This window comes from Podarcis raffonei, chromosome 13, assembly GCF_027172205.1.
Source record: "Podarcis raffonei isolate rPodRaf1 chromosome 13, rPodRaf1.pri, whole genome shotgun sequence".
Taxonomy (NCBI): domain Eukaryota; kingdom Metazoa; phylum Chordata; class Lepidosauria; order Squamata; family Lacertidae; genus Podarcis; species Podarcis raffonei.
In genome coordinates this window covers 26,215,034-26,233,212 of record NC_070614.1, presented here as the reverse complement: position 1 = coordinate 26,233,212, position 18,179 = coordinate 26,215,034, and the positions used below count along the sequence as shown (strand labels likewise).

At 46.4% G+C, this 18,179-nt stretch overlaps 1 protein-coding gene across 3 annotated transcripts in view; it reads right to left on the bottom strand.

Annotated features, from left to right (window-relative positions):
• LOC128400751 (collagen alpha-1(XV) chain-like) overlaps positions 1-18,179 on the bottom strand; it is a 49,248-nt gene that overhangs the window by 15,249 nt on the left and 15,820 nt on the right. For all 3 annotated transcript variants that reach the window (XM_053363207.1, XM_053363205.1, XM_053363206.1), the window contains exons 3-13: positions 11,346-11,492; positions 10,774-10,842; positions 10,196-10,267; positions 9,627-9,695; positions 8,898-8,966; positions 7,991-8,056; positions 7,726-7,782; positions 5,747-5,911; positions 4,226-4,576; positions 3,471-3,581; positions 833-874 (exon numbers count right to left, since the gene is read on the bottom strand). In XM_053363207.1, the coding sequence (XP_053219182.1) occupies positions 833-874; positions 3,471-3,581; positions 4,226-4,576; positions 5,747-5,911; positions 7,726-7,782; positions 7,991-8,056; positions 8,898-8,966; positions 9,627-9,695; positions 10,196-10,267; positions 10,774-10,842; positions 11,346-11,492 (1,218 nt within the window). The remainder of the gene's footprint in view (positions 1-832; positions 875-3,470; positions 3,582-4,225; positions 4,577-5,746; positions 5,912-7,725; positions 7,783-7,990; positions 8,057-8,897; positions 8,967-9,626; positions 9,696-10,195; positions 10,268-10,773; positions 10,843-11,345; positions 11,493-18,179) is intronic.

The following is an 18,179-nucleotide window of genomic DNA, read 5'->3' as shown; positions in this document are numbered from 1 at the left end:
GGCAAAACAGAGACCAGAGAAGCAGGGAGAAGATAAGATGGCAGGAATATAAATGCTGAAGAGACACACAAAATGATTTTTTTTTTCGGGAGGAAGAGACACATATCACGAGAGGATATGAGCAAAAATAAACACAGATACGAACAAGGATGAATAGAATTCGCGATCATGGGTTCTCTGGGTTTCCCACTTTTCCCATCCTTTCAGGTCATGATGAAAACTTTGAGGTGGGCTCAGTGAGCGAGGGCTCCTACCGCATCCTTCTGAAGAAGGGACATCACCCAAAGAGAAAGGAAGGAGAGGCAGCCAACCACCCATCTCTCCACTCTTCCCCTTGTAACTGGGGGCAGGGGGTGGTGAAAGTGAGGAAGAAAAGGAATTTCCAGGGTATCCAAAGTCAGCTCTAGTCCACAACCTAACTACACGCCGTTGTCTTTGCAGTGGTTGCCCACACACAGAGATTTTGGATGCCCTTCCTGCACCACCTTGTTTCTCCTGCTGGTATGACAGGGATGGGGGGAAAGGGTGGTGCTGTGGTCTAAACCATTGAGCCTCTTGTCCTTGCTGATTGGAAGGTCAGCAGTTCGAATCCCTGCGACGGGGTGAGCTTCTGTTGCTCTGTCCCAGCTCTTGCCAACATAGCAGTTCAAAAGCATGCCAGTGCAAGTAGGGCTGGGGAACCTGCACCCTGCAGAGGCCAGGTTACAACCCCCATCATCCCTCACCATTGACATTGCTGGCTGGGACTGAAGGGAGTTGGAGCCCAAGAACATCTGGAAGGCCACTGCTTCCCCCCATCTCTGCCATGTTGCTTGATAGGCTTCATACTCACCTTAGGACCTGGAGGCCCAGGAACTCTTGCATGAGTGTTGCACTACAAAGAGAGAAGAGAAGGGCATTGATGCAACCCATAAGGAACACCCCCCCCAACAACTGCCCATGCACAAGTGACAGATCCTTCGGACCTGTGTTCTTGTCAGACTTTGGTGTTTATGTGCCAATTAAGAACAATTTTTGCACATGCCTGTTTATATTTATAAAACGTATGTATAGATTTCCAAGTCCATTCATCTTCCCTTAAGAACCCCCCCCCCCCGGGTTTTCGCCTCTCTTTTTTGCAACAACTGGGGGAGTGGAAGGCGGAAATGGAAGGGGCAAGGAAGAATAAAAAGCAGTCCCGCATGGAGGGGCAAGGGCCCAAGGATCAATAGGAAGCAACGGAAGCCTCATAACTATCACAATTCCAGGTTCCATTTAGCTTCTAAAATGTAACCAGGATCACCCTATGCTTTGGCAGGCTCGTGTCTGTGGTCATAATGTCTTGAAAGTTTCTATGAAAGTAAGTTATACACAAGCTTGCCTTTGGGGCCATCTCACCCCACTTCTGTGGGATAAGTTGCCTCATATAACCAACATGCTTAAGTCTAATTAATGCACGAAGGCTTTAAGACCATAGAGCAAGCTGTCTTGAAGTTGAATCCTGACAAGACAAAAGTACTGTTTTTGGGGGAAGGGTGTGGAGGACTCCCTGGTCCTGAATAGGGTAACTGTGCCCCTGAAGGACCAGGTGCGCAGCCTGGGAGTCATTTTGGACTCACATCTGTTCATGGAGGCGCAGGTCAGTTCTGTATCCAGGGCAGCTGTCTACCAACTCCACCTGGTACGCAGGCTGAGACCCTACCTGCCCGCGGACTGTCTTGCCAGAGTGGTGCATGCTCTAGTTATCTCCCACTTGGACTACTGCAATGCGCTCTACATGGGGCTACCTTTGAAGGTGACTCGGAAACTACAACTAATCCAGAATGCGGCAGCTAGACTGGTGACTGGGGGCGGCCGCCGAGACCACATAACACCGGTCTTGAAAGACCTACATTGGCTCCCAGTATGTTTCCGAGCACAATTCAAAGTGCTGGTGTTGACCTTTAAAGCCCTAAATGGGCTCGGCCCAGTATACCTGAAGGAGCGTCTCCACCCCCATCGTTCTGCCCGGATGCTGAGGTCCAGTGCTGAGGGCCTTCTGGCAGTTCCCTCATTGCGAGAAGCAAAGCTACAGGGAACCAGGCAGAGGGCCTTCTCGGTAGTGGCGCCCGCCCTGTGGAACGCCCTCCCATCAGATGTCAAAGCGATAAACAACTACCTGACATTCAGAAGACATCTTAAGGCAGCCCTGTTCAGGGAAGTTTTTAATGCGTGATATTTTAGTGTATTTTTGGTTTCTATGGAAGCCGCCCAGAGTGGCTGGGAAAACCCGGCCAGATGGGTGGGGTACAAATAATAAATTATTATTATTATTATTGCCAGGCTTGGCTAGGTCACTCCCCCTTACTTTGGGTGGAACCCTACCTGTAAGGAGGTCTAAGTTGGATGCTTCAAGCTAAGGCTGTGTGGCTTAAGCAAGCTATCTTTCTGTTTCTATACAAATAATTTAGAAGCATTCACTACTTTGGAACCTATGTTTTACTGCCTGTGTTTTCTTGCCGATGTATGGAAAAACACATGAATATGACTATTGAAGAGATTGTAAGTAAACCACTTAAATGCGGTCTCTTTCTGTGCTAAGGGAAGAGGGAACAGAAGCGGTTTAAGGGTAGCATGACCGGTATGGTCACACTGGGACCTGCATTGCAGGGGGCGCTAAAACAATGCTTTAGAATGGAGTGCAAGAGGCAGGATGCGTGCAGAATTTTAGTGTTGCACATGGTGCTACTGAAATTTGAGAGCTCAAAGTCTGCCACTGGGGGGAATTTTGGAAGCAACTTAGAAGGGATTGTTTTAAAGATCTAATAGCCTATATTTCCACTCTTTACTTTGCTGCATATTTTGCAATTTTAAATCTCTGCTGGGGTTCCTCTAACCAAAGAGTACTTGCCCCAAACCTGGATCTAGGCAAAGAATGCTCCTTTTTATTTCTTTATTTGATGTTCTGGGGGAGGCCCTCGGTGGATCATGGAGACAGAAGTTAATTGGGAGAGGGGAGAGGAGAAGGAGGGCAGATCGCCCAAAGTGTCTGTGCTATAATTTGCAGCCAACTCCTGCTGGGCTAGAGCCTTCAAGCTGAATGCACAGTTCTGTTAATAATAATAATATTTTTTATTATTAAAGGCACTCCCATCCACCTGGACATTCAAACCCTCTGCCTGCCACCTGGATGGAGGGCAGGCAAACCTGAGGACTTCGGGTCAGACCTGGAGGTCAGGCAACCCTAATGCCTTCATATGGCTTTCATGATCAGATGGAAGCTGGTTTGTGGGAGGAAAACACATCAGAATGCAATGTTCCTCAAGACTCTACAGGACAGGTGTAGATTGTGGTTAGTGTCGTGTGTATATGTCTTCACAAACCAGCGGTGGGAGAGCACTGGATGCAGAGTAAGCGGGAATGTGTACACAGCCTTAGTGTGCCATAAGTAAGCAATCCCAGATGGGTATCAGAGAGCATGCTAGCTCAGAGCAAAACGCATTTCCACTCACCCGATTCTCACCAGGAGGACCCATGGGCCCAGGTGCACCCTGAGGCCCCATTTCACCTTTCACACCTGGATTGCCAGGAGGGCCCTGTAGGCCAACCTCACCCTTCTCACCCTGCAAGAATAAACCACGAACATTATCACAAGTCCTAAAACAGAAACCCAAGGTTTGTAAGTACAGTGGCACCTCGGTTTCCGAGCATCTCAGAAGCCGAATGTTCCGTTTTTCGAAGGCCGAAAACCCAGGAGTAATTGCTTCCGTTTTCGAACACACCTTGGAAGCTGAACGGCTTCTGCTGTGTGTTTTTCAGTTTTCTCAATGGAAATTGCAGATGGCCCTTTGCGCCTCGGTTGTCGAATGCTTTGGAAGTCGAACGGTCTTCCAGAACAGATGACGTTTGACAACCGAGGTACCACTGCACCAACATTATTATTATTATTATTATTATTATTATTATTATTATTATTATTATTATAATATTAGAGAAATGTAGGCTTGGTGTCCCTTGCCTCTGACTCACACCCACCCACTCTGCTTCTGATTCAAGGCAAGCAGAGACCCACCCAAATTGCTTTGGAAATTCAGCTAGCAAAATACCTGTCACTGTTACAGGGCGTAGGTAGGAGGAGGCCTGCAAGTTCACGTCCCTGTTCCTGCCCGTCTTATTTAGCTCTCCTCTCCCTTCTATCCTGCCTTCCTGCTATTAGGCTGCACACCTCTGACAGTTCACCCATGACACCACTTTCGGTGCTGCTTACCTTTGGCCCGTCCTTCCCTGGAAGCCCTTCTCGTCCTGGAGGCCCTTGCTGCCCAGGGGTGCCTGGTGGTCCTGGTGGCCCCATGTGGCCTGGAAGTCCTGGATGCCCTTCAGGGCCCATGGCTCCGGGAATCCCCTCTGCCCCCACTGGCCCTGGCATGCCTGCAGGCCCTGTGGATCCTGGTGGGCCAGGCTGGCCTGGTGTGCCAGGGAGGCCTGGAGTACCTTGCTGACCTTCGTGCCCTGGAAGGCCAGGGGGCCCTTGGGGTCCTTCCTGACCAGGGTATCCTGGAGGTCCAGGAAGACCTGGGTAGCCCATTGGACCAGGGGGCCCTTCCATGATGCTGACCCCCTAGGAAAAATGACAAGAGGCACAAGGTGTATTGTTGATCTTTTAAGAGGCAGAAAAAATATCGTTCAGCATCTTTGGGAAGTTGCTAATGCATTTGTCAAGATTTCTGACTTCATAGGAAACCAAAGCTAAGATCTAGTTCTTCCTGAGAGGATATACCTAGGTCTGAGTTGGATCACTTCAGATGGGAGGTGGGAGCAACGCGATAATATTTCCCTCCACAAAAAAACCCCAAATGCAGAAAGCTAGCATGTAAGGGAGAAGAGTGGCACAGTGTGCAGGGAATTTCTTTGTATTCAACCATACAAGCTCCTACCCACGATCCGTAGTCCTGATAAAAGCTTATCGCTTCAGTAAGAACTAGGTTTAAAAGATAAAGAAGACATGACAGGGCTGCAAATTCCATGTCTACCTTGTGCTGATATAATGCATGTGTGAGTGTCTTAGGGCCAAAGCAGAAGAGAAGCTGTTCCCAAAAAATAGCAGCTGCATGAGTGGCTTTTAAAAAATAAATAAACGGCAGGCATTGGGAACCTGGCAGGGAGGACTTTAATACTTTCCCCCTGCTGCAGTCCCAATCTGGATTGGACATCTCTCCTATGCCTGGAAGAAAAGCTTCAGTTAACACAAATGGAAACTTTTCTTTCCATGCAAATAACCGGTGCTGGCTCTGCTAATCCAGATTGGGACTGTAGCATGGGCCAAAGGGTTAGAAATCTCCCTGAAAGCCTGAAAACATTTGCTCATAAAGTTGATGATACTTCAAAGCACTGGAAAAATATTTTAACGCACATAACCCGGAACCCGCCCCCCCCCGGCCTCTGTGCTTCCAAAGTGTTGCTATCTTCCGCTGTGGATCAATCACATATTGGCACATTCCGGTTGCCCAATTAAAGTTGATTTGGTGCTGTTGCACAACAAACACGCTCCCCCACCCCAAATCAGTCTTTTTTGTGTGATAACCAAAGTGATGGGAAAACACACAGGAAGGTGTGTGATGATAGCTGCTTGATGTAATGTCATAACACGCCCCCCCCCCCAATAAATCAGAATGAGTGCTCAGAGCTGTCTAACCTCTTCGCAAACTTTGTGGAAGCCAATCGGGATGAATGCTCAACAAACAACTCATCAGGAAGTGACCTCAGTTCTCTCCCCCTGGCCCAGTCTCACCTTTTCATTTCCACCATTGGCACCACCACATTCTGGAGCTCCTGGAAGGGACTGGCCTGGGGGTCCCGGGGGTCCTGCAGGTCCAGGTTGGCCTGGATTGCCTGCCAGCCCTCTTTCCCCAGGAAGTCCTCTTTCTCCTGGAGGACCCTGGTCACCTTTGTCTCCCTGCCGTAGGAAAGAACATGGGATGAGAGGCGTGCGCTGTGGACTTGCTTAGATAGGCAGACTGGAGCCAATGCCAGGAGGCAACTCATGGTTATTTTGAATGGCTTCTGGAAGAAGCTTATGCACACATATTTTGGGAAAACTTAAATGTATGACTGGAGATGGGGCCATGGTTGTTGCTTTAGGGACAAGTAATAATAATAATAATAATTTATTATTTATACCCTGCTCATTTATACCCTGCAATGAGAGCACATTAGTGGTGGGTTCGTACTGAACCATCCACACGTCATTCCACTTTAATAGTTGACCTGTGATGCTTCCCCAATGTTACTTTATTACTCCTGGCTGGGAGGTGCTCCTGCACTATACAAAAGCAAGTCAACAACAACAACAACCCAAACTATTTGTGATATACGAAGTTACAGTAAGCTATGGGGTGTGCACTGATTGGAAACCAAGTGGAGCTAGTGTGGTGTAGTAGTTAGAGCTTTGGACTAAGACCAGGGAGACCAGGGTTCATAATCCTCACTCCACCATGAAGCCACTGGGCTCCACCACTGGGTGACCTTGGACCTGTCATAGAAACATAGAAGTTACCCTCAAGGGTCAACCCCCTGTAATTCAGGAATCTCAGCTAAAGCAACCATGACAGATAATAATAATAATTTTATTATTTATACCCTGCTCATCTGGCTGGGTTTCCTCAGCCACTCTGGGCGGCTTCCAACAGAATATTAAAATACAAAAACCTATTAAACATTAAAAGCTTCCCTGAACAGGGCTGCCTTCAGATGTCTTCTAAAAGTCTGGTAGTTTTTCCCCCTCTTTGACATCTGGTGGGAGGGCGTTCCACAGGGCGGGTGCCACTACCGAGAAGGCCCTCTGCCTGGTTCCCTGTAACTTGGCTTCTCGCAGCAAGGGAACTGCCAGGAGGCCCTCTAACCTGGACCTCAGTGTCCGGGCAGAATGATGGGGGTGGAGACGCTCCTTCAGGTATACTGGACCGAGGCCGTTTAGGGCATTCAAGTCATCTTAACTGGATTCCATAGGACTCTTGGAGATATTTAAGCAGAGGTTGGATGGCCAGCTGTCCTGGATGCTGCAGCTGAGATTCCTGCATTGCAGGGGGTTGGACTAGAGGGCCCTCGGGGTCCCTTCCAACTCTATGATTCTTCCATACAGAGTGAAATATTTCTCAGCTCACTGTAGGCAAAGAGCATAAGGAGAGACCTGCTGGACCAGGCCAATGGCCCATCTAGTCCAGCATCTTGTTCTCACAGTGGCTAGCCAGGTGCCTAGGAGGAGCCCACAAGCAGGACTTAAGTGCAATAGCATCCTTCCCACTTGAGATTTATTTGTCTAGCAGCTAGAGTCTCCATAGTAACACAGCATTCGGCCCTCCAGATGTTTTGGACTACAACTCCCATCAGTCCCAGCGCCAGGATGCCCCTTAGTGAAAGCTGGACTAACAGCTCCAAAACAATAGATCAGTACAGCTCAACAGCATGAATGCTTCTCAACAAGGAGATACAGAGATGGGGGACAGTTGCAGCTTTTGGATGCCTGGTTATTGTGCCACCCTGAAAAGGCACAGATTCTTTGGGTGGGGGGCGTAGCAACCATAGTAGTATAGATGTGGCCTTCTTTATGGCTGGGGAAGCCCAATAGGTTTTCATTTGCCTTATGCATGTTCTTTAAGTCGGTGTTTGAAACTGCCTTTTGTAGACTAGACACACCCTCAGCTGCAGACTGGCCTGGACTTGCCATTACCACAGCAACCCAACACAGGGGGAGAAAGCTTAGATGCGCACCTTTGCACCACGAGGGCCTGGTGTTGCTGGACAGACACACTGGGAAAAATTATGCATCTAAGGAAAACAGAAAAAGTAGTTAGCGATAGATCACCTCTCACCAATGGAACACAGAGAGGAAGGTCATAACCCACAGAGCAGGCATAGGCAAACTCCGGCCCTCCAGATGTTTGGGACTACAATTCCCATCATCCCTAGCTAACAGGACCAGTGGTCAGGGATGATGGGAATTGTAGTCCCAAACATCAACTTTCCCCTTTTTTACCCCAATAATGGAGGCAGCGGCTGTCTTGGGAGGGGAAATGGATGAGGTTTCCTCTTTCGTAATCACCTGTCAAAAAGCCAAAAAAATAAATAAATTACACATTTAAAACTTTTTTCACCAGGTCAGGAATCTAGGGTTGCCATACGTCCAGGAATTCCTGGACATGTCCTCTTCTGCGGGTCCTACATGCCCATCTGGGGAGAATTTTACATTTTAAAGCAAATGTCCTGGATTTTTTTTGTTTAAATATGCTTGGGTGGCTCTGCTTCAGGTTCTGGCAACCCAGGCTCTGGTTTAGGCTTGGCAGTGGTGGAGATGCTATCAGGTGATTGCCCTAAAAAAGCTTAACCATTTTTTGAGTCCAAATTTTTACTTGAAATATGGCAACCCTAATATAGACATACCTCAAGGCCCTCCAGGGCCATATCAGAGACTTTAAAGCAGACCCCCCCCTCTCTCTCTCTCTGTGTGTGTGTGACAACTCACCCCCAACTTTCTAAATCTACCCTATTATTTCATCCCATCAGAGTTCCTTCCTTCTGCGTCATTTCCACCTGATTATTCCAGACTTAAAAAAAACCTCCTTCTTTCCCTCTTTCCATGTAACTGTAGAACTGGAAGGACAATATTTTATCTGACAATATTTTATCTTACTGGGTGACCTTGGGCCAAGTTACATGGTCAGCCTGACCTACTTCACAGGATTGTTGTGAGGATGAAAAAAATGAGTAGAACCACATATGCCGTCTTGAACTTTGCAGAAGAGAAGTGGGATATAAATGCCACAATATTGATTTAAAAGAAATAGTGCTGCCATTCCAGGCCTCTCTGTCAGGCTGCCATAATTCTGTCTAGGCTCCTTCTTCCACAGCGACACTGACTTCTTGATCGTGAACTGCCTACATACCTCTTTTGCCACAGAGTCCCCCCTGACTACGGTCTGGTGAACAGAAGGAGTCAAGAGTTGCGGTTCCTCCTGAGATACAAGATGACGACAGTTAGGAAATCGAATAACCTCCCTGCCATTTTACATTGCTAAGGTGCATTGTTACTTTCCATGTAACTGCACTTCTGGAAGGGACAGTATCTGACAAAAACTGCAGTATACTTTTAAAGCAGTATTATAGCACTTTAAACAGTCATGGCTTCCCCTCAGAGAATTCTGGGAACTGTAGTTTGTTAAGGGTATTGAGAGTTGTTGGGAGACTCGTTCCCTTCATGGAGCTAGAAATCCCATAGTTCCCTAGGAAGAGGGGTGATTGTTAAACCACTTTGGGATTGGTAACTCTCTGAGGGGAATAGGGATCTCCTACAGTCCCTGGAATTCTTTGGGGAGGCCATGACTCCTTCAGAAGTTTGCCCAGAAGGGAATGCAGCCCTCAGGCTGAAAGCTGCCACCCCCGCCATCTTGAGTGTATTGCTTTGCAAAGTGAAGGTTAGGTAGAGTTTGTGTTAAAATGTGAACCAAATCTACCAGTAAACCTTACCTGCAAAGCATACACATATACTTTCCAGGAAGCTGGTATAGCAAACATGACGGTTCTGCTTATCCTGGTTACTGTCCCTTGAGTTGTTTCCCCCTTTCCCCCTTCTTCCATAGTGCCATTGGCTTCTTGATAGCGAACTCCCTACATACCTCTTTTGCCACAGAGTCTCCCCTGCCCACGGTTTGGTGAACATCAGGAGTCGAGACATGTGGGTCCTCCTGAGACACAAGACAATGACAAAAATCAGATAACCTCCCTGCCTGTTTACATTGTTAAGGTGCACATTTGTAATGAAAATGTAATAAGACCTATCAAGATAACCATTCATATCAATCTGGGATTTGATGAGGGGAGTGTCAGTCAGAAGTCATGGAGCTTGGTCAGAGAATCAAGGCCTGGGCATTTCACTCTCTAGAAATTAACCACTCATAGAATCCTGAAAAATACGCCATATTGTTTCTGAGGAAAGCTGTTTCTGTCAATGTCTCAGTGTCAGTGACTGTGTCATGTGTGTGGGTAGGCCTTCTAAATAACCAGCACAATGTCTTTCAGTGTATCTTCCTAAATCCCCAGGGAGGTCCTGAAATATTTCAAAAAGTCCTGGGCAATATACCTACAGAGGAGTGGCTGAGATTAACTGTACTGGTGATGCTGCCTCACAAAAATATGGCATGGATTACCAAACCCCATGGATTACCAAAATCCTGTATTGACTCACTTCAGCCTTCTGAGGATGCTCCTTTGTAACAGTTGCCAGAGGCCACCATGATTTTTCAGTCACAGGCTTTGCCTGAAAGGTGTGCAAAGGAGCCGTTAGTAGACATTCTGGGAGATTTAAAGAAAAGTGTTTTCTAACTGGGCAAAATGAACAAACTGAGAATTCTCTAAACAGTGCATCTCTGATGATGGTTGCTATTCAAGACCAGCCACTTTGATTCTATCCATACTGCAGGTTAAAACTGGCTTCACTCTGTCTCCACAAGGAACCTTGAGAATTGTAGGTCTCTGAAGGAAAGCAAGGATTCTCTAACAGAGAATTTTCAGTGCCTCATCAAAAAAAAAAAAAAAAAAAGTGGGAATTAAAATGGTGGTTCCACATGGCACTTTAGTACTATATATTCACCATAGCAACCCCCCATACCAGAAGGCAATAAACTAATGTATGTTTACTCAGAAATAAGTTCCATTGAATAAAGGACTTGCTTCTTCTGGTTACTATCCCTTTAACTCCCCCCACCCCCTATTCCTTTATTTCAGCGTGGCACTGTTTTTTCCAGAACAGAATCCCAAATGTACCTCTTTTGTCTCAGAATCTTCCCGGATTGTGGTTTGGTGAACTGAAGACATTGAGGGTTTTGCATCTTCCTGAGATAACAAGATGGTGACAGTTAGGAAATCATATTTTGTAAGACACCAACTACGATGCCAAGTCTTCTCCTCCCTGCCACTGAGCAGGCCTCCCACCCTCCAAAGCAAAGTGCTGCTATCTTCTAATGGTGTAGGAAGACCTAGGAGCTACACAATGCACACATCTCTCTGTTTTTCAGAATGGTAGCTGATTCTTTAATTTGTTGCTTTCCTCACTCCTGGCATAGGCATTGGCCCTCTGCTTAGTCATTTACAGAGGTTTTTCCGCGGAATGCCATTTGTTTTGATTGAACTTTAAAGAACAGGTTTCCATGGAGAAACATCCGGAGCAAAAGAGAAAAAGAAGGCGCTTGAACACTGAGCTTTTCTAAAGCGTGGACCATGCCTGGGAAGAGCAGAGATGTGGATAAGCCCTAAAACTAGGTAGGTAGCAGCTGCCAGCCTTCAGGGGCAGATGAAGATATCCAGACTACTTGCTACAGAAAATAACGGAAGCATACCAGCTCAGTTGACACCTCCTTCCCCGGTGCTGTTACTAGGCTGTGTAAAAATTCATCATCTTCATCCTCAGTGCTGCCTTCAAGGATGTTTTGAAAGGGGAAATCCATGCCAGGAAACACTTCCTCCTTGTCAGCTGCAGAGGTAGCCTGGGAGGGGGGGAAATGGAATTTGTGAGCACACCACAGCCTGACATAATGTTTGTGGGATAACCAGTCTCATATAACCAACATGCTTCAGTCTAATTCAATGTTTCCCAAACTTGGATCTCCAGTTGTTTTTGGACTACAACCCCCATCATCTCTAGCTAGCAGGATCAGTGGTCAGGGATGATGGGAATTGTAGTCCAAAAACAGCTGGAGACCCAAGTTTGGGAACCCTGGTCTAATTAATGCATGAAGGGGTTAAGACCATATATATTAATTTTGAATCCCTATAGTCCTCTTCAGGTTTTCCCCCTCACACAATTATCATGTGAGGGCGAATAAGGGCCGTGTTCCCTAGCACCCCTGATTGTTTTGTTTTTTAATTTAATTTTTTATTAGCAAACAAAAGTGTAAGCATAACAAAAAAAGGATGGGAAAAGAAATAACCAGAAATATAAACTATAAAGCCTCATGGTCTAGAAGGACAAAAATACAAAGACACAGCACAGCTACAACTGGATAACAAAGCATTCACTCATACAAAGATTCGCTGTACAGATAATAAAGATTTATAAAAATGAAAGTATTCTCCACCTGTGAGATCAATTATAGCTGAGAATAACCAGTCCTGCAGTGGAAGATCTAGAGAGCCTATGGGGTAGAAAAAAGGCTCCCCATGGCAGAGGTTCAGTCCTCTCGGCATGTGAGGGGCTGTGGGAGCAGCGATGGCAATGAGAGGCAATGAGGGGGGCAGTGAGAGTGCTCCCCCCACTTTCCTATTCATACAGCGTTAATAACATGGGATTGGGAGAGGAGAGAGACACCAGAACTGGGCCTAGGTAAAGGTAACGGGACCCCTGACCATTAGGTCCAGTCGTGACCGATTCTGGGGTTGTGGCGCTCATCTCGCTTTATTGGCCGAGGGAGCCGGCGTACAGCTTCCAGGTCATGTGGCCAGCATGACTAAGCTGCTTCTGGCAAACAGAGCAGCGCACGAAAACACCGTTTACCTTCCCGCTACCTTACCTATTTATCTACTTGCACTTGACGTGCTTTCAAACTGCTAGGTTGGCAGGAGCAGAGACCGAGCAACGGGCGCTCACCCCGTCATGGGGATTCGAACTGCCGACCTTCTGATCGGCAAGTCCTAAGCTCTGTGGTTTAACCCACAGTGCCACCCACATCCCTAGAACTGGGCTTATGCCTAACTAATATTAACCGCAAAGCAAGCAAAAAATTCCAAATCATAATCAATTTATCTGTATGACACCTTTTCACATACACACAGAATTATGCTGAAAGTGACAATCAGGGCAAGGCATCACCAAACCAACAGATTGCAAGAATAATTTAATAATAGCAGCAATAATAGAACAGTAATTCTATAGCAAATGTAGCAGCATACAAAAATCCCAGTTCTAAAAACGTAGAAACATCACAGATGACACTAAAGGCTCAGTATCTTGTCAAACAAGCCTCACCAACTTAGGGAATGACCGACGATGCTCTTGCAGATGATCTCAGTGACTGGGATCAGGAACATCTGTATTTTTTAATTTTTTTGCCTTGTTCTTGGTACTGTTTTGTATCACTTTCATAAAAATTCCAATTTATTTTTTTACAAAAGAAACCACACACACAAACGCCAAACCTCTACGGGGATATAACACAAGGGTTAAGGCAATCCCTGAGGTACCCTGGGCTTAAGTTGTTCAGGGCTTTGTAAATTAACACAAGAAGCTCGAACCTCTCTCAGTAGCAAGTGGGCAGCCAGGGCACCTGTTTTAACAATGGTGTCACATGTTCTCAGGTGGAAGCTCCCAATCTGGCCATTGTATTCTACACCAACTGTTGGGGGGCACCAGAAACTACCGATTTGACAGGATAAAAAAAGGGGTGACGCTCAGAACCACCACCATCCAAAACAGGCAAAGCACCACCCTTCCCCCAACCAAATAATCTAGAGCTAAAAAACCCCAGCAGGAAACATCTGTCGTCGTCCCTGCCCAAACAGGCAACGCCATCACAACCAAGCAGCCCAAATAAAGTAAAAAACCTACACTTAAAAAAGTAATGTTTAAAAATTAGGAAGAGGAAGGGCACTTTCCAATGGAAGATACCATCAAACAGAGGAGCATCTCCTGACAGCCTTTCGAAACAGAGGACTCTCCTCTGTAAAATCAGGACACACAACGCTTGCTTGGGCTGGTCCCTTTCTAGCCATTTCCCTTTGGCCAATTAAGCCCTGTACATGTACTGAATCCAAGGATTTGTTGTGTCTGACAGGACCTTGGTTGCTGATAAAGTGGAGAGAAAGGGACCAAGAGAGAAAAGCAAGTGATTGTGTGTCTCAGGGTGGGGGAGCTGGCCTTGGGACTTTGGTCTGCATCTCCCACATCAGGAGCATGCTCAGATGAACAGCCGTCTGGCCTGAATTGCCATAAGCCTTTTATGCTGAGATGCCAAGGGGGTGGGGAGGCTGAAAGGCTGTGGGGCAGCAACTGCACCTAACCTGCAGGGTGTGGGAGGGAGAGCAGTGCAAAGGAGGACGGTGTACTTTACAGGGTGTGTGCGTGGAAACACAGCCGCACGTATGTTCCTGTGCTGCCACTCACAACCCCCTAGAATTCAAGAATTGCCTTGTTGGATTAGACCAAAGGTCCGTCTCGTCTTGCATTCTCTTTGCAGGCAGATGCCTCTCTCGAAGCACTTTGGCTATGAGTACAACATGGTGGTTAAACGATAACTGATCAGTCTGTTTATGTGCTATGTTACAGGTGCGCAATGGGAGGCGGGTGGTGCTGTGGGTTAAACCACAGAGACTAGGACTTGCTGATCAGGAGGTTGGCAGTTCGAATCCCCGTGACGGGGTGAGCTCCCGTTGCTTGGTCCCTGCTCCTGCCAACCTAGCAGTTCGAAAGCACGTCAAAGTGCTAGTAGATAAATAGGTACTGCTCTGGCAGGAAGGTAAACGGTGTTTCCATGCGCTGCTCTGGTTCACCAGAAGCGGCTTAGTCATGCTGGCCACATGACCCAGAAGCTGTACGCCGGCTTCCTCGGCCAATAAAGTGAGATGAGCACCGCAACCCCAGAGTCGGCCACAGCGGGACCTAATGGTCAGGGGTCCCTTTACCTTTACCTTACAGGTGTGCATGTAAACGTTCCCCATTTCCTCAGACTACCGGGTGGCAGGGCAGAGAGACCATAGCTCAGAGGTAAAACACATGCTTTGTATGAGAAGATCTCAGGTTCAATCACAGAATCATAGGACTTTAGAGTTGGAAGGGACCTGAGCGTCATCTAGTCCAACGCCGGCAGGAATATGCAGCTGTCCCATACAGGGATAAAATCTGCCACCTTGGCATTATCAGCACTACTCTCTAACCAACTGAGCTATCCAGTGCTGATTCAATTGCTGGTGATCTCCAGGTAAAGATGGTGAAAGACTTATTTCTGAAGCCCTGGACGGTTACTGCCAGTGTAGATCAAAGATGGGGAACCCTGGCCTTCCAGATGTTGATGAAGGACAATGCCCACCAGCCTCGGCAAACAGGATTGGTGGAAGTTGTGGTCAGCAATACCTGGATGGTCAAAGGTTCCCCACACCAGATACAGGCCAAGGATGGGGAGACTGTGGTCCTCCAGATGTTGTTAGACTACAGGTCCTCTCCCTGGGGGAGATAATACTCAGCCAGATAAATCAATGGACTTGCACAGTGAAGAGCAGAATCTCCATGTTACACTGCAGTGGGTTATCACTTTCCAATTCCTTATTTCCATGCCAGTTCCATCAGTGAACTTAATAGAGGAACTGTTTGATTGCTGTGTGTCCTTCATGTTTTCTTCATTGCTCACGACCAAGGGCTCCCCTCCCCTTTTATAACAGAATGGAATGAGGAGGTGGTTGCTCCTACAGATTAATTATTACATACAGGATTGCAATCTTGTATATACGCCCCTTCTCAGTAGTAATGAGACGACATGTGCTGAAAGCTGCAGCTTCACTCAAAGGCATGCAGCTTTCAGGTCACCGATCAGTGAATAGTGTTCATGGATATACAGTACTTCTAAAATCTTTTCTGCTCAGGAGTGAAGGACTTGCAAAAGGATGGATCTTCTCTCTCTCTTTCCACCCCCCCCATATATTCTCCCATTCTTGCAGGTGAAGTGTGAACATGAAGCATATCCATAATTATGGAACATTTAATATTGCACTAGACCCGTGGTGTCCAAACTTTTTGCAAAGAGGGCCAGATTTGATGAAGTGAAGGGCAGTGGGGGCCGACCGAAGGGCCAACCAATGTCGTTGACCTTTTTTTAGAATTGAAGTTGTTGAAGGTTTTTTTAGGATTTTACCCCAGCAAATAAACTGCCACATGGGCTGGATTAAACCGACCGGTGGGCTGGATTAAGCCCCGAAACGGACTTTGGACACTAGACAAATTCTTACACAAGTGTTTGAAAATGAAAAAGATAGGGCTGTTGGTCATGACTCTGGGTTGTTCTTTTAGCAAAAGCTTATTTATGCCCTTCCGGAGGCCAGAACATATGCAGGGTGACCTCTCTGGGTACAATTTTGTTCTTATTTCTGCTACACACTCACCCACTCACTTGTTGGAATTCACACATCCAGATTCAAAACCAAACTTATTTCACATGCAAAGTCAGACACATCACCTCTGGCTAGTGCAGAACGTTGGCTATTGGCCTGAAAGTCCTCAGTTCAAATTGTGCTACGGACATGAACATACACACACCATACATTTAAAGCGCACCCACCCCAAGCCCTGGGAAATGTCGTTTACCCCTCACAGAGCTACAATTCCCTGTGCCCAGGGCTTTTTCCCCCCTACAAAAATGTTTACTCTCATTTTGACTCAAGAAAATCACCATTTTATAGTTCAAATCGGGAAAAATAAATACAGTAAATGGACAAAAGTACAAAGATTCACAAAATGTTTAGGGGTATGCCTACTCCTGCGTACCCCCAGAAAAAAGCCTAGCCTGCGCCCTTAACAAAGTACAGTTCCCAGGATTCCATGTGTGTGCACACAAAGAGCATACAACTTGATAACCATAGTCCTCTTCTGACAACCTATATTACAGGGGGGATGATAGTGGTGGCTAACTAAACAAAAGATTACGGAAATCACGCAAAACGCTATGAGTGATTTGAACACGCTACATAAACACGAAGTGTTATTTTGTAAAGCAATTTAAGGTGTTTCATTTTTTTTTTTTTTACCATCAAGAGGTGTATAAATAAAGAGGCATGAAACAAAGGTGCCCATTGTCTCGCTTCTTATTTATCCTGGCTCTGGAACCCTTAGCAATCCAAATCCGAGCAGCCACAGACATCAGGGGAGTGGAAATAAAAGGCAGAACCTATAAATTAGGGCTCTTTGCAAATGACCTAATGGTCACAACACCAGACCCCATAAGCACAGCAACCTCCCTAATCAGAGAACTCAACACATTTGCAATGGTGTCGGGCCTACAGGTAAATTTTACAAAGTCAGAAGCTATGTGCTTCAACACCCCTCCTCACATCCAAAAAGAACTCACTAAGGTCACCAAAACTTTGTCACACCAAGTTCAGATACCTAGGGGTACAAATAACCAGAAACCTCAATAAATTGTACCTCCACAACTACAAGCCCCTGTGGCGACAAATTAACAAAGACCTAAAGAGATGTAATAACATGAATTTCACTCTCTCAGTCAAAATAGCCATGATCGAAATGATAACCCTCCCAAAACTAACCTACCTATTCCAAACCCTCCCAATCTGGATCCCCTCAACCCAACTCCGCAGTTGGCAGAGAAAACTACTCTTTTATCTTCTCACATAAAAAACCAAGAATAAGCCCCAAATACCTGCACCTCCCCACCTCAGAAGGAGGATGGGGAATCTCCAACATAGAACCATATTACATTGCCAACCAAATACGCCATATAATCCCATATATACTCGAAGATGAGACAAAACAATGGGTACACCTAGAGAGGGACACAACTGAAAATACCTGCACCACAGCATACCCACTCCTCCCAAACAAACTAAAGAAAATTCCCACAACACTTAACAGGTACACACAGACCATGCTCAAAGCATGGAAAACACAAATAGGCAAACTATCCCCAACCCCATCACCACTAATCCCCCTAACGTACCACCCATTATTCCACCATGCAGCACAAAACCTCCAGATAAAAACCTGGCAAACAAAAGGCTTATATCGCCTAATAGATTTTTATAAAAATAACAAACCTTTGTCAACACAAGAAATACAAGACAAACTAGAAGACACCCAAATGCCCTGGTTAACACAACACCAACTACATGCCCTCTTAAACAACCCAACAGTAAAATCAGCAGCAACTAGGCCCCTGACAACCTTCGAAAACCTCCTCCTAACAACAAAGGGAAACAGTAAAGGGACGGTATCCGCAGTATACAAAATACTACTCCAAAATCCCACAAACCCCCTAGACGCAATCAAAAAACAATGGGAGAATGACATAGGCTATGAGATTAACCCCACTCAATGGACCAGAATGTGGTCTAAACCCCCCTTTAAATCCATATCAACGAAAAGAAAAGAACTCACTCTGAAACTCACCTACAGGTGGTACCTAACACCAAGAAAACTAGCGCTAATACGCCCAGGAACCTCACCAAAATGCTGG